Source organism: Spodoptera frugiperda, chromosome 19 (genome assembly GCF_023101765.2).
Source record: "Spodoptera frugiperda isolate SF20-4 chromosome 19, AGI-APGP_CSIRO_Sfru_2.0, whole genome shotgun sequence".
NCBI lineage: Eukaryota > Metazoa > Arthropoda > Insecta > Lepidoptera > Noctuidae > Spodoptera > Spodoptera frugiperda.
Window position 1 is genome coordinate 5,768,331 of NC_064230.1, and position 13,181 is coordinate 5,781,511.

Below are 13,181 nucleotides of genomic sequence, written 5' to 3' on the forward strand. Positions count from 1 at the left end.
TTTTTATTTATTTAACAGTCGTAACAATCAGGTAAAATGATTTCATGCAATACTTTATCATATTCTGAAGCAAACATAACATATTAGCATCATAATAACATACATATTTATAAGATAACAACGTTTTTAACAAATCACAGATTTTCTAAATTAAGGAGAAGCGTAGATATATAAAAAGACTTGATATCCAATAGGAAGCGAAATTAAAAAGTGTAAAAATTTTGACACTTCAACAAGTTTGACTTTGACAGAATAAGGCAAATAAGTTATTTGACACAAGCCGATTCTGCGCGAAACGTTAGCGAAGTTATTTTCGAACCTATATTTATAAATTGTATATGAAAAATTACATTGCAGGTAAAATGCCGCATTGCGATGCACGCTGTAATAGACACGCGATTTTTCTACAATAAACAACACGGTTTATTAATTAAATTAAACTAATGTACAGCTGAGCGAAGATTTCCATTTTCAATTATTTTTTTAAATTCTATAATTAGTCTATTAAATAGGTCGTAAGTGATAACCGGAAGTAGTTTGTGTTCTAAATAGTTTTAAAATTAAAAATGGCGGTTCAAAATAAAGTTTTGTATGCATTCCGTGGTTGGATCGCGTTTGTTGCATTTATGGATCTTGGAACAACGGGACGGTCTTATATCGAAAGGAGGTCGTTTCTAAGCAACGCCGGCGATGAACATTTAGACGGTAAATTATTTACATACTTACTTATTTATTTTATAACTTTACTTGCTTTTATATAACTTTCGTGAGACATACTAAATTAATAATTTTGTTAATAGCTCACCACCTATTACATGGTACTTACAACATGATTTGTGATAAGTGGGTATACATTGTACAGTGGCATTACGTGCCATAATGTGCACCTCTGCCTACCCCTTTTGGGGATAAAAGGCGTAAAGATATAATAATAAAAAAAGTTATCAGCTAACTCACGTAACTGTTTGACTAGGTACTCCTTTGAGTCCAGTGTACTCCTTGTCTAACAGTCACGTGTGTAATCCGATAACATAATAATTAATTTATTTAATAATAATAATTACTTGGTTTCTGTCTAACCACCGGTAGCTCGGACCATGCTCCCGCTACTGGTCGGCTCCTATTTTTATATTTTTAAATGTTATTTTGTTTTTTATTTTTATAGGTAATGTTTAAAAATATAATTTTAGAGTGTTTTAAATAAATATATGGAGATAATTACTTGCTTCTTAGTTTGGTAATAAAAATTTTGATTTCTACTTTAGTATGCATTGGTTTATCAATCTCGGTTCTACATAGATTGAAGAATACACTGGCCTTTTTATATCGAAACTCCCAGTCAGTATGGTTTAGAATCATTGAGGTGCAGAACTGAGTCCAAGACTTGGGCAGAGCATTTGGTGTTTCGAGTTATAGTAAAGACACATTGGAAGTCTAATAGGATTTCTCTATTATGACTGTATGGTTGGTGCGGTGGCTGGGTAACTGGCTGCCCTGCTACGGGCAGCGGGTTCGATTCCTGTATGGAGCAAGTATCGTACTGTCTCAAACATGTTGTTCTAAGCCTTCTCTGGACTTCCACAAATAATTTAAGACAAAAATTTGCCCAATTGGTCCAGCTGTTCTCGAGCTTTTGCGAGACTAACAAACAGGAATTGATTTTTATATAATAGAGATTATTATCAAATATTGTATTTCTTTTATTCCAGGAGATTTCACGATATCAAGGATGCTGGGCATGTATTCACTGCTCAAGGCTCTAGCGCTTATACATTGTACATTATACATACATTATAGACCGTAAGTATTAACTACTATCTATACAGGGTGTAAGCGGAACGCTCCCAAACGTCGCAAACAGGTGATGGTAAAAAACGTGTATTATTTAAAAAAATAAAGAATTCAATGTTTATTTTAAGTAATAATAGTTGTAATCTAATGCTGAATGTTAATATAGCATGAATAATACAAACACAAAAACGATTAAAATTATAAAAACATAAACAATTTGTGGCGTTTTTCGGGAGCGTTCCGCTTACACCCTGTATAGGGTGACTGGTAATTAGTGAACGATATTTAAACACGTGATTGTACTCATGATTATAAACAACTTTCCCGAAGATACTTTTTTTGTATACTCATTAGTTTTATTTTTATCATAAAAACAAGATTACGCATTTTTTGTTTTTCTAAAATTTCTCAATAGTATCATGGAGTCTGGAATTGTGTTTGCTATATAACAATACGCTCATATATTGCCAATCTGGTTAACATAGGCGTAGCCAGATTTTAGTTTCGGGAGGGGTTCAAGAAAGTCAACCATGAAATGTGTGACTAAAAAAAAAAAAACATCAACAAACAAAACTTCATATTTATGTAATATGAATTTAATATAAAATGTTATATGCAACATGAATTTATGTATTTATTTATTTATTTAAAGTGAAATAAACAGATATACAGACCTTCGCCAAACAGGGGATGTACTATGCTAACTAAAATAACGCTCTGTAATGTCTAGGTACGCATTTCGGGGGGGGGTTTGAACCCCCAAAACCTGGCTACGCCTATGCTGGTTACTATATGTCCTGTAAATATTGACTATCAATTGTATTTTCCAGAGTGGTGTCCATGGGCTACTGGTCTTTGACTCTGACCATCATTTTATACTTCTCCGAGGCGTTCTACTTCCATTCTACAGACCTCAACTTCTATGTGGTGTTCCCTTGTGTTTTGAACAGTAAGTACCTAATCATGATTATGTTTTTAGTTTTACTAGTTTTCTTCTGGGTGCTTTTCCACAAGAGATGTGCTATTTAGCTATGCTGCGAAGGGCTGATGCCTGATCCGGAGCAGGTCTGAAGCCTGAAGATGCCGAAGATGTAATAGCTAAGCTGTGAAACTATGTCATCGTTTTCACTGATACTAAGCAATGTAGCTGTGCGAGGAAGATGCACAGCTCGAGTATGTATCGATAGTAGGGAAGCCATCCATAGTATGTATGCATCTTCCCATACAAAAAACATATGTTAGTTGCGTCCGTTTCCACCAGTGCTAAGATAGATGTACCAATGGATATGATTGGTGGAAGCCAAACGCATCTATAACATGCATCCATAGCACATATCCACGCCACTTATATATCTTTTCATAGAAAAAATATATCTTAGTTCAATCTGTTTCCACCAGTACTAAACTATCGCCCAACGCATCTCGTAGCATAGCACATCCCTGGTGTAAAAGCACTCCAACTCGTAATATTATCAAATAAATTCATACTAAGACTACATATATACCTAACTACCACTATCTTCTCTTTACAGTAATAACCCTAATAGGTTTAATATACCTACCAACAAAATTGAAGCTTTTCGGCCAAATACCTGGCACATCAGGCATGGACCGAGAGGTAGACGACGAAAACACACAGATACTGCGCAGTATGGGCAACTTTAGACGACGGAAACCTGGCAACACTGTTAAGAATAAACACGTTTGATAGGGCAACACTGGTTTTTTGAAGATTTGACTTGAAGAGCACCGCTTTAGCCTTTAGTTTTTTTTTTGGAGATTTAGAGGTAAGAGCAGTATACATATTGTAGTCAGGGCCCTTAGTACGAGTTAGTTTTACGTGTAACCAGAGCGCGTTCGACGCTCTGATTGGTTGGTTTACTTGACCCGGCCAATCAAAACGACGAACGCGCTGTCGTTTCGATCACTTTAAACGCAAAGTAAATTCATACTTCATACAGTGTAATGTAGCCAGGGCCATCCAACCAATCAGGGGCCTTAAAACGAGTTTACTTTATGTTGAAGAAAACGAAACGAGAATGCGTTTGGTGGTCTGTTTGGCCAGTGCGAATGAACTAACCAATGAAAGCGTCGAATGCGCTCTCATTTGGTTGGTTTATTTGAGCCGACCAATCAGAGCACCGAACGGGTACTAAGGGTACAGAGCGCAAAACATTCTCGTTACGATCTCGTTCAACGTAAAACTAGCTCGTACTAAGCCCTCTGACTTACCAGTCATGAATTTCTTTAAGAGATTTTAAAACAAAAAGCCTTTTTGAGGGGAGAAAATCATCTAATGACTTCTCCCACCTTGGGCGAGGCGAAAGGGAGTGTCAGACTCTTACTGACTAAACACCACCCCGTTCCTACTCAAGGTTGAAATCTGTTAATATAATTCACGACTATGCAACCAATTTGTTAATATTATTTTTATTTTTAGCCTTTCACAGCATCTGTAATTATTTACTTATTTAATTCTAGAATCGTCGCGTTTGGGATATACCTACGGTTCTAAGCGTGATGATATCTTAGTAAAAGCAATATAACAGTGGCTTTCAAATACTCAAAGCTTTAAATATTACATATACAAGTACATACAATGTTTACCTGACTACCCAAAGAAGGGTAATGCTTTATCAAGCTGATTAATTATGTAGACAGCCAAGTTATTCAAGTATGCAGGCAAGAAAATGAAACTAGATTGAGTACAGAACCATTTTTTTTATATGACAACGTTGCCGCACTCTCTAGGAACAGACTTTGACTTTGAAATGCATAATTAGAATTACTCTTTTAAGAACTTTTAGGGGGTTTTAACATATTTAGAGGTAGGAAGTGAAAAAACCCACACTACACTTCGTTTTAAAGATAAAAAATGCCGCGTTTGACGAAAAAATAAATACACGTGATATTTTATAAAGCACCCCGTCCCCCCCTCGTGATTTTTTGTTGAACCCCCCTCCCCTAATTGAATCTCACGTGATTAATGGACGTCCCCCTTATCTGTAAACTAAATAACTTGGCTTATGGTACCTTTTGGAGATAAAAGGCGTGATGTTAAGTTGAATAGTCGTTAATGAAAGAATATTGTTAAGTTTTAGAATATAACTTAAATGAGGATTTCCTAACACTTGCCTTTAAAATATGAGAAACTATTTTTATTAGAGAAAGGACTACTAAGGTACGCGTCCACAGGCCCGCATCGTACGCATCGCACGCAACGGATTTTAGTTTGTCTTGTATAGAAACTCATACAACTGCGTCCACTGATCCGCAACGTACGGACCGCAACATCGGCAATGCCTACATGCGATGCGTACTGACGACGCAAACGGAAACCGATGCCAAAAATCCGAGTAAAAGTGGCATCGGCAATCCGATTGCTAACACTCGCATGCCGATACAGTGGACGCAGTCTGAAAAAATTATCCGTTTCATGTGTTCCGTCCGATGCGTGCCATGCGTACGATGCGGGCCTGTGGACGCTTACCTCTAAAAGCCATAACATATTTAACAAGCACCGTTCCAAGTTTCCAACCCAGCAATGAAATTGTCATAGAAATTTGATCTTTAAATCGCATGTCGTATGATATATTTCATAACGTCATGAAAAAAGGTGGTAAGTGAGCTGCCAGCGCGCTTGCATCCATTTTGAAGATCTCAGTATAAAAGGTTCAGGTTTATCAGAGAGTGCTGCTGCACAGTCTTTGTCTATTAGAGAATGCTCTGTTAAATGTCAATGGGTACGGTATAACCGCGGGAAGAGTAGGGGTTAACAAACATCTATTACTTTATTAAAATAATGTCCTTTCACTAATATTATAGTTTCTTACACGACGTTTTGCGTGAGCGATCTAGGCGCGAACAGGACGCGGTGCCGTCACGTGTTTGTTTATAATGTCGGAAACAGAAACAAAACGAAACGGTTCACATGCACGTAGGACAGTCATTCATGTCCCTGGGACGTTGGACTTCAATGTTCCGGTGTTTTGATGGTTGTATTTACTGTAGATCCTGGCTTACAGGAGGTGCAGCGGTATGCGAGGTTGAGGGGGGCTTGTCCCAATAAAAAAAAAATGCACGTAGGACGTATCTGCCACGTCACACCGCATCGCGTTGGATTCGCGTGTCGCCGCACCGCTTCGCGTTCGCTTCTAGATCGCTCACGCAAGACGGCACGTTAAACCACTTGCACGAATGCTTCAAATTTAAAAAGATCTGACTTAAAAGTAAAGCTATTTAGATATAAGCACAGCCTGTCTTCTATATAAGTAGATTTTGTACTAAAATAAAAAAAAAAATATCTAGTCTTATTTCAATAGGGATGATGACGGGGTATGAAAATTAAAAATCTATTTAGTCCGTCTGTTAGGTAATGCAAAAATATTAGACACGTATGCACAGACGTATGTTTCTATTTTGTCGTATAAGATAACAATACTTAGATAAAACGAACCAAAGTTTAGGAGTGGGAGCGAATACGTCATTTCTACGTATAAAATGTACCTAGGAGTGATGTCACGCGATATTTTAAATCGATATATCTTCGAAAGTATTTGTTTCCGTAAGAAAATATAAAATACGTGTGTAATGTTGTTTCATCACCTAACTGACGGACTAAATAGATTTTTAATTTTCATAGTTACCCTGTCTACTATCCTTTGACCGTTTGGGGCGTTTGGTACAACAGCAACTAATTAGTCACGGATTTAATTCCCAGATCGGACAGTTACATTAGAACAATGGCATTGTATAGCAATAGTTGTTGCTAGCGACGATACCTCTTGTATAGTGCCAATAGATCAGAGAATAGAGGTAAGGAGTACACATTCTGTTAGTTTCTAATCTATGCAGCCAGGGAATTTAACAATCTGCCGGCTTCTATCTTTCTTGAAAATTACAACCCGGGTCTTTTCAAGGTCAGAGTGAAAAGGTACTTTCTAAGTCTGTGTGTTCCATCTTCGGCCACATCTTCGCTTCGCCGTCCTGGCAGTTTCGCATGATCAGCTGTTAGCAGCGAGGCGCCCGCGTTATCGGAAGTCTAGCCGCTTATATGTCGGTATATAAGACAAAATAAAAAATACAATTTGTTTCGCGTAGATCTGCGTTCCGACATATCATGGTCTATAGTAAGTACTTTGGAATTTTACGCACGCGTGCTAACGAAATTTTGTTGTTTTGTTATTGTAATAAAAATAATGAGTATACAAAAACAGTTTCTTCGAGAAAATTGTTTGTAATCATGAGTACAATCACGTGTTTAAATATCGTTCACTAATTACCCGTCACCTTATATGTATAACGCGGTTGAATTCGCTGGCAGAAGCTAAGTACCATATAAAGGTAAGCGTCCACTGGCCCGCAACGTATACATCGCACGCAACGGATTTTAGTTAGTCTTGTATAAAAACTCATACAACTGCGTCCACTGATCCACATCGTACGAACCGCCTCATCGGCAATGTCTACATGCGATGCGTACTGATGACGTCATACGGAATGCGTGCGATGCGTACGATGCGGGCCTGTGGACGCTTTCCTTTAAACGCTACTCCTAACCTCTATACTACATAGCCAATACATACCCTACCTATATAAAAATAAAGCATATAATATATAATTTTATATACTAGCTTTACAAGACACGTTTTATACTGTATAGCTTACAGAAATGTTATATAGTTTAGCTGAAGCATCTGTGTGGTATGTTTTCTATATTATGTCCCGAGTTTGGTTCAAATTCATTACCGATTTTAATATAAAATCTGTAAATCCAAAGTCAAGCTATGCTAGAGCCATGCTTATCATCAGCTGCATTTATATAGTAGCAGCGCGACAGTCGCTGCGTCATGCTACTGTTTAACATGAGCCTCTAGCATGTCTTGAAATTAGTCCAGTTCCTCGTCCAACTGACTGTTACGTGAGTAAGCCGTAAAACATAATAATTATTTTTATTATAACTATCGTGAGACATACAAACTAAATTATCTAAAAATCACGGTTTACTCTCGTATATTAATTTAGAAAAGCTCTACTAGTTTCGAGTCATTTGGGGACTCTGTCATGAGCAGCGTGCGCAGACGCGGCGTGTGACTCGAAACTAGTAAAGCTTTTCTCAATTAATTTACTTGAGTAAACCGTGATTTTTAGTTAACATAATAATTATTTTAGTATGTCTCACGTAAGTTATAATATAGTATATCTATAGTTTCCTACCACTGTTTGCTCCCAAGGTGTTTGGAAAGCGTGATGTTACTTTAATATAAGTTTTTTTTATAAGCTAAGTATCCACACGATAATGTGCTTTGTAGGCAATAGATTTTTAATTATGTACCTAATAATTATATTTTTTGAGAATGTATATTTTGGAAATACATCCTATACAATAACTGGTGAACAATATGGTAAGACCTCTGTCTACACCTTAGGGTAACAACATTCGTGATATTTTTTTTTACAAGGACGACATTTTTTTTTTATCTCTCTTGACTCTTGACGAGAGATGCAAGTTGTACTGTGATTCTTTATTTATTTTTATGTAACTTCTATTCAAAATTTTACTTATTTATTAATTGATTTAAACACATAAAAAACTAACATCTGTGCAATTTCAATAAATAATGTGACAAAAAGCCATTTATAGGTTTTGCGAATAGCAGTATAAAATATAAAAACACTTGCGACCCGACTGAATTTTCTTTGCTATAACCCTCACGGAGCCCGAGACCTTTCCAACGAATGCAAAACCGTGGAAATCGGTTCGTGCGTTCTGTAGTTATAGCGTCAGGAAGGAAAACCCGACTTACTTTTATATTATAGATTAAAGTTACTAATGTATGTATTTCCAAAATATATAAAACTACTACTACCTATACAAACTTAGAAGGACCACATCAACCAGTGCCATATCATTATATAGATTGTTACATTAAATTATAATACACGGTTTGAAAAATTAATGCTGAATTGTCGTTTCATTTCATAGAATTTAATACCTTATTTGTTGGCCCTGGGATATGTATATTATGTATCGTCCTCCCGCCAGGAGATGGTAGGGATATATGGGACTCTCCGGTAGAAGCCCGGCTATAAGCCCACTAAGAAACCCAGGAGCACACCTGTATCGCAATTGAGGGGGTCTGGGTGACCGGCTGAACCTTTACTACCAGTACCCCCTTAGCGGATTCCACCTGTGGTGGTAGATCAGGCCTGGCCACACGATGTAGGCGTCCCCACGCCTAGCACCCGCTATTCACCTCCGGGAGGAAAAGACGGTTGTATAGAATTTAATACTTAACCTAACCTAACGTAACATCTTGGTAGCCCATAGGTTTAAGACGCCCGCTTCTCATGCATGAGGGTGCGGGCTCGAAACCTACCTATATCAAGTGTCAATGTGACTTTTTTCCGAGTTATATGTACTTTCTAAGATTATTAAGATACCACTGACAAACGGTGAAGGAAAATATCGTGAGGAAACCAGGACTTATAATTTCTAATTATAAGTTTGAGTATCTATTCACTCCATTCCTGTATTTATACTGACTCCACGGCTAACGCGCAACTTGCAGCGGGTTCGCACGGAGCAAATCTGGGTGATCCACAAATTGTTGTTTCGGGTCTGGGTGTCATGTGTATATGAACTTGTATATTTGTAAATGTACCCAAAACACAGGTGAGAATACTAGTGTGGGGCAACGATTAAAAAAAGAAATAATGTACATATGTACCTACATTTCTTTAGTATTGACGGTTTTGATAACAGAGGGTAAAGGATAAAGAAAAAAAGATATAAAAATATATTATCTTTATTTCAAATCACTCTTAATAAATAATACAATAATGATAAATATATTATGTAAATAAAAAACTGGACGGCTTACAACACACATTTTATAAATGGTTAATATAAAAAAATATGGAATGTTTGTATTAATGTATTGTACTCATGATTACAAACAACTTTCCCAAAGAAACATTTTTTGTATACTCATTAGTTTTATTTTTATTACAATAACAAAACAACAAAATTTCATTAGCACACGCGCGTAAAGTTCCAAAATACCTACCTAGTTACTAGTCTTCCGATAACGCGGGCGCCTCGCTGCTAACAGCTGATCATGCGAAAGCACGCGTGCGCGAAATTTTGTTGTTTTGTTATTGCGATAAAAATAAAACTAACGAGTATACAAAAAAAGTTTCTTCGGGAAAGTTGTTTGTAATCACGAGTACAATCACGTGTTTAAATATCGTTCACTAATTACCGGTCACCCTATTTAACAAATTAATAATAATCTGGGACAGGTGCGCATGCGATCTTCACAAAGTCTTCATAACGAACAGTTCCACTGTTAGTCACATTGGCTTCCCTGAATATATTGTCCACCTGAAGAAAGGAAAAAAATAAAGCTTATCAATAATATAAAAATAAGCATATTTTCCCTAAATAAGCATATTTAGGGAACAGAGAGTAAAGTCCCTAAGTAAAGCAGTATCCTCCGACCAGGCGGTGATCGTGTCTGGCAGCTTTCTGCCCAACTGTTGTTCGTTGGGATTTTCTATCCGTGTTTATTCGCATGTAAACTTCACATGTGTGATGTAGGATTTATGACGTCATCCGTTGATTTACTCGTCGATAGTCTTTGTGTGACTTCTGTTGTCTGTTACTTTTCATGTGTCGCTACAACATCAATAGTCTGTGGCAGTCCAATGTTGGACTATGAAACAAGTGAGGGCTTGCCATGCTTCGGCACTGCTGGACCGGCTCGACCGAAGTGATACCACAGCCGAGCAGAAACAAGATAACAATACTTAGATAAAACGAATCAATGTTTAGGAGTGGGAGCAAATACGTCATTTCTATGTATAAAACATACCTAGAAGTGACGTCACGCGATATTTGTAATCAATTTGTTTCCGTAAAAATATAAAAAAATACGTGTCTAACTAATGTTTTAAAATAATCTACAAGACGGACATTACAATAAAAAAAATAGTCATCTACCTTATTAGGCCCTCACGCTGCTTTTAAACGCACCCACGACACAAGAGAAAATCCTAATGCACATTAGGATTTAAAAAAATGCAACATTTAAAAAAAAATGGAAAAACTGATATGGTTTAACTATATATATAATCTCACCTCTCTAGCAGATAGGCCTTCGCCCCAGTTCTGCAGCAGGTTACGCAGCTGCTTGGCTGGTATCACACCTGACTTGTCTGTGTCACCGGCTTTGAAGGCATTCACCACCTGGGGAAAAATATTGACATGTAAGAAAAAAAAATGGAATAAAGTCCACTGATTTCATTGGTCAAGCGTTTGTCAGTTTTTTTAGCGTTGATAAGTCTGCGTTTTGCCACCAACCCGCTTACTGCCAGGACGGCGAAGCGAAGATGTGGCCGAGGATGGAGCACACAGGCTTAGAAAGTACCTATTCACTCTGACCTTGTAAAGACCCGGGTTTTTTTTCTCAGGAAAGATAGAAGCCGCAGATTCAGTGCACCACTCTTATCGCAAAATGCGATTTCTTACAGACCTATGGATGGAGTCGGGGAAAAATGGGGTCGTTAAGTGCACAATAATATAATAATACGTTTTACGCACCTATAACTAAATAATACATACACTAATATGTGCGTATGCGCTTGCGCACGAGTGTGCGTGTGTGCGTGCGGACATGTATGGTGCGGGCGTGCGTGGTTGCGTGCGTGTGTGTGTGTGTACGTGCGTGCGTGTGCGTGTACGTGCGTGTGTTTTTGCCACGCTACAATAATTACCTCATTAGGTAGATTTTCAGCACGGGAATGTATGTGCATCACCTCCAAAAAATCAGCAAACGACATCTTGCCTCCTTTACCTTTCAGGTAACCTGAAAAAATTGGTATTTTAAAGAACATTCATCATCAACAGCTTATAAAGTGGCCACTGCTAAACAAAGGCGTCTCCTCACATGGAGAAGGTTTTAATCACCATGCTTTTAGAGACAACATTTAGAGAACATTAAAACTCAGTTATAAATGCTTAATACTTTTTTATGTTGTTTTTTTTTTAAATCATTGCCCCACACTAGGATTTTCTCCTGTGTCGTAGTTGCGTTTACAAACATACAAATTCACATACACATGACACCCAGACACGGAAAAACTATTTATGGATCACACAAAGAGGAATGCAGAAATCGAACCTGCTACCCCTTGTGCGACAGCCAGTTGCCCAGTCACCGCACCAACCGTGCAGTCTACAATATTATTACAGACTACCTAATCAAACATTTTTTTCCTACACAATGTATAACAAGTTGTTATAATTAATGTTATGTAGTAACCAGCCAACTCCTGTATAGTAGGGCTCATTCCCAAGGACCTCATGACTACTGTCAGCTCGTCCAGCGATGTGATCTGCCCCGACCGGGCAAACAGGTAGAAACATTCACGGAATTCTGGAAATATTTTAAATAGTTATGATTTTTATGTTATGTTCATGAATTGAATTAATATACAATATTAATTTAGACAGAGTAATAGTTTAAGTATTGATTATAACATTTAATCATTATTTTAGCCTGTGCTTTAAAATAAATAGATTAAATTTTGGATATTGCATTAAATTTAGTTTCAGCAGAGTAAAATTTTTTTATGTTTTTTTTTTAAGATTCATGTCCGCCACAGTTGTATATAAGCAACTATAAAATATTAAGTTGATTTAAGAAAGATGAATTTTTCACTTATTTCCAAGAAAAAAATAGTAATATCATTTTTTTTTATAGAATTTATTTTGTTCTCCATGGGCGTGTCATGTTACTAGACACAATAGTACTTTAACTTTACACATGAACGCAAGCGACGAAAGTTTACGCATAACAAATAAAGTTACTTTAAAACTTTCTAAACTTTTATGATACCGTTAGTTACGATAAAAACAAACATAAGTTTACCATGATATTACCGAAATTCTAATAGGAAATATCTTATAACAATGTTTATTTCTTATTCTTTTGTGTCAAAAATATACACATTCTTTGTTAAAATTGCAAAATTATCGTAAAATCTTATCTAGAGATAAGTGGAGCGTACCATCAATATCCTGTTCCTTGAAATAACGGGCCTGGAACAAACAAATTGAGTATTATTACAAGAGATTATTTAATATAGATTCCAAATAAAGACATTTACTTACCATTTTAATTAGTTTTTTTGGAATTAAAAGCGAAAAAACGAAATGAAAACAAATTGGGACACACAAAATTCCCCTTTTGACAGATTTGTTACTTTACGTCAATGTCAAAAAAAGAAGTGCTGTGTTTCACACCTCAATGTCAGTAAAATTCATATATTTAACATTAAAGCTTGTGAAATACTTTCAGTGGTTCATGTTAGCACGTCTTTTCAAT

At 36.7% G+C, this 13,181-nt stretch overlaps 2 protein-coding genes across 3 annotated transcripts; one reads left to right on the forward strand and one right to left on the reverse strand.

The window, feature by feature from the left end:
* Positions 1-274: 274 nt before the first annotated feature.
* Positions 275-3,698, forward strand: LOC126911832 (uncharacterized). The gene is made up of 4 exons (XM_050700790.1): positions 275-705; positions 1,710-1,800; positions 2,622-2,740; positions 3,324-3,698. The coding sequence occupies exons 1-4, from the start codon at positions 567-569 to the stop codon at positions 3,497-3,499; spliced, it is 525 nt and encodes a 174-aa protein (XP_050556747.1). The 5' UTR covers positions 275-566; the 3' UTR covers positions 3,500-3,698.
* A 3,289-nt stretch (positions 3,699-6,987) lies between these two features.
* Positions 6,988-13,095, reverse strand: LOC126911835 (calmodulin-like protein 4). Of its 2 annotated transcripts, XM_050700795.1 has the most exons (7): positions 12,968-13,095; positions 12,865-12,895; positions 12,117-12,230; positions 11,569-11,660; positions 10,934-11,041; positions 10,063-10,177; positions 6,988-7,080 (listed from the first exon to the last, which is right to left on the reverse strand). In XM_050700795.1, the coding sequence occupies exons 1-6, from the start codon at positions 12,968-12,970 to the stop codon at positions 10,076-10,078; spliced, it is 450 nt and encodes a 149-aa protein (XP_050556752.1). In that variant the 5' UTR covers positions 12,971-13,095; the 3' UTR covers positions 6,988-7,080; positions 10,063-10,075. The 2 variants fall into 2 exon arrangements, with proteins under 2 accessions (XP_050556752.1, XP_050556751.1); XM_050700794.1 differs by lacking the exon at positions 6,988-7,080 and having other exon boundaries at positions 9,584-10,177.
* Positions 13,096-13,181: the final 86 nt, after the last annotated feature.

Bases quoted from the DNA above. Each gene is read 5' to 3' on its own strand.
- LOC126911835 (XM_050700795.1), bottom strand. The intron at 12,231-12,864 runs GTACGCTCCACT...AAATATTTCCAG, and splicing joins CAAGGAACAGGATATTGATG to AATTCCGTGAATGTTTCTAC. The intron at 10,178-10,933 runs GTGAGATTATAT...TCCTTTCTTCAG, and splicing joins AAGGCCTATCTGCTAGAGAG to GTGGACAATATATTCAGGGA.
- LOC126911832 (XM_050700790.1), top strand. From the start codon at position 567: ATGGCGGTTCAAAATAAAGTTTTGTATGCATTCCGTGGTTGGATCGCG. The intron at 1,801-2,621 runs GTAAGTATTAAC...TGTATTTTCCAG, and splicing joins TTATACATACATTATAGACC to AGTGGTGTCCATGGGCTACT. The intron at 2,741-3,323 runs GTAAGTACCTAA...TTCTCTTTACAG, and splicing joins GTTCCCTTGTGTTTTGAACA to TAATAACCCTAATAGGTTTA.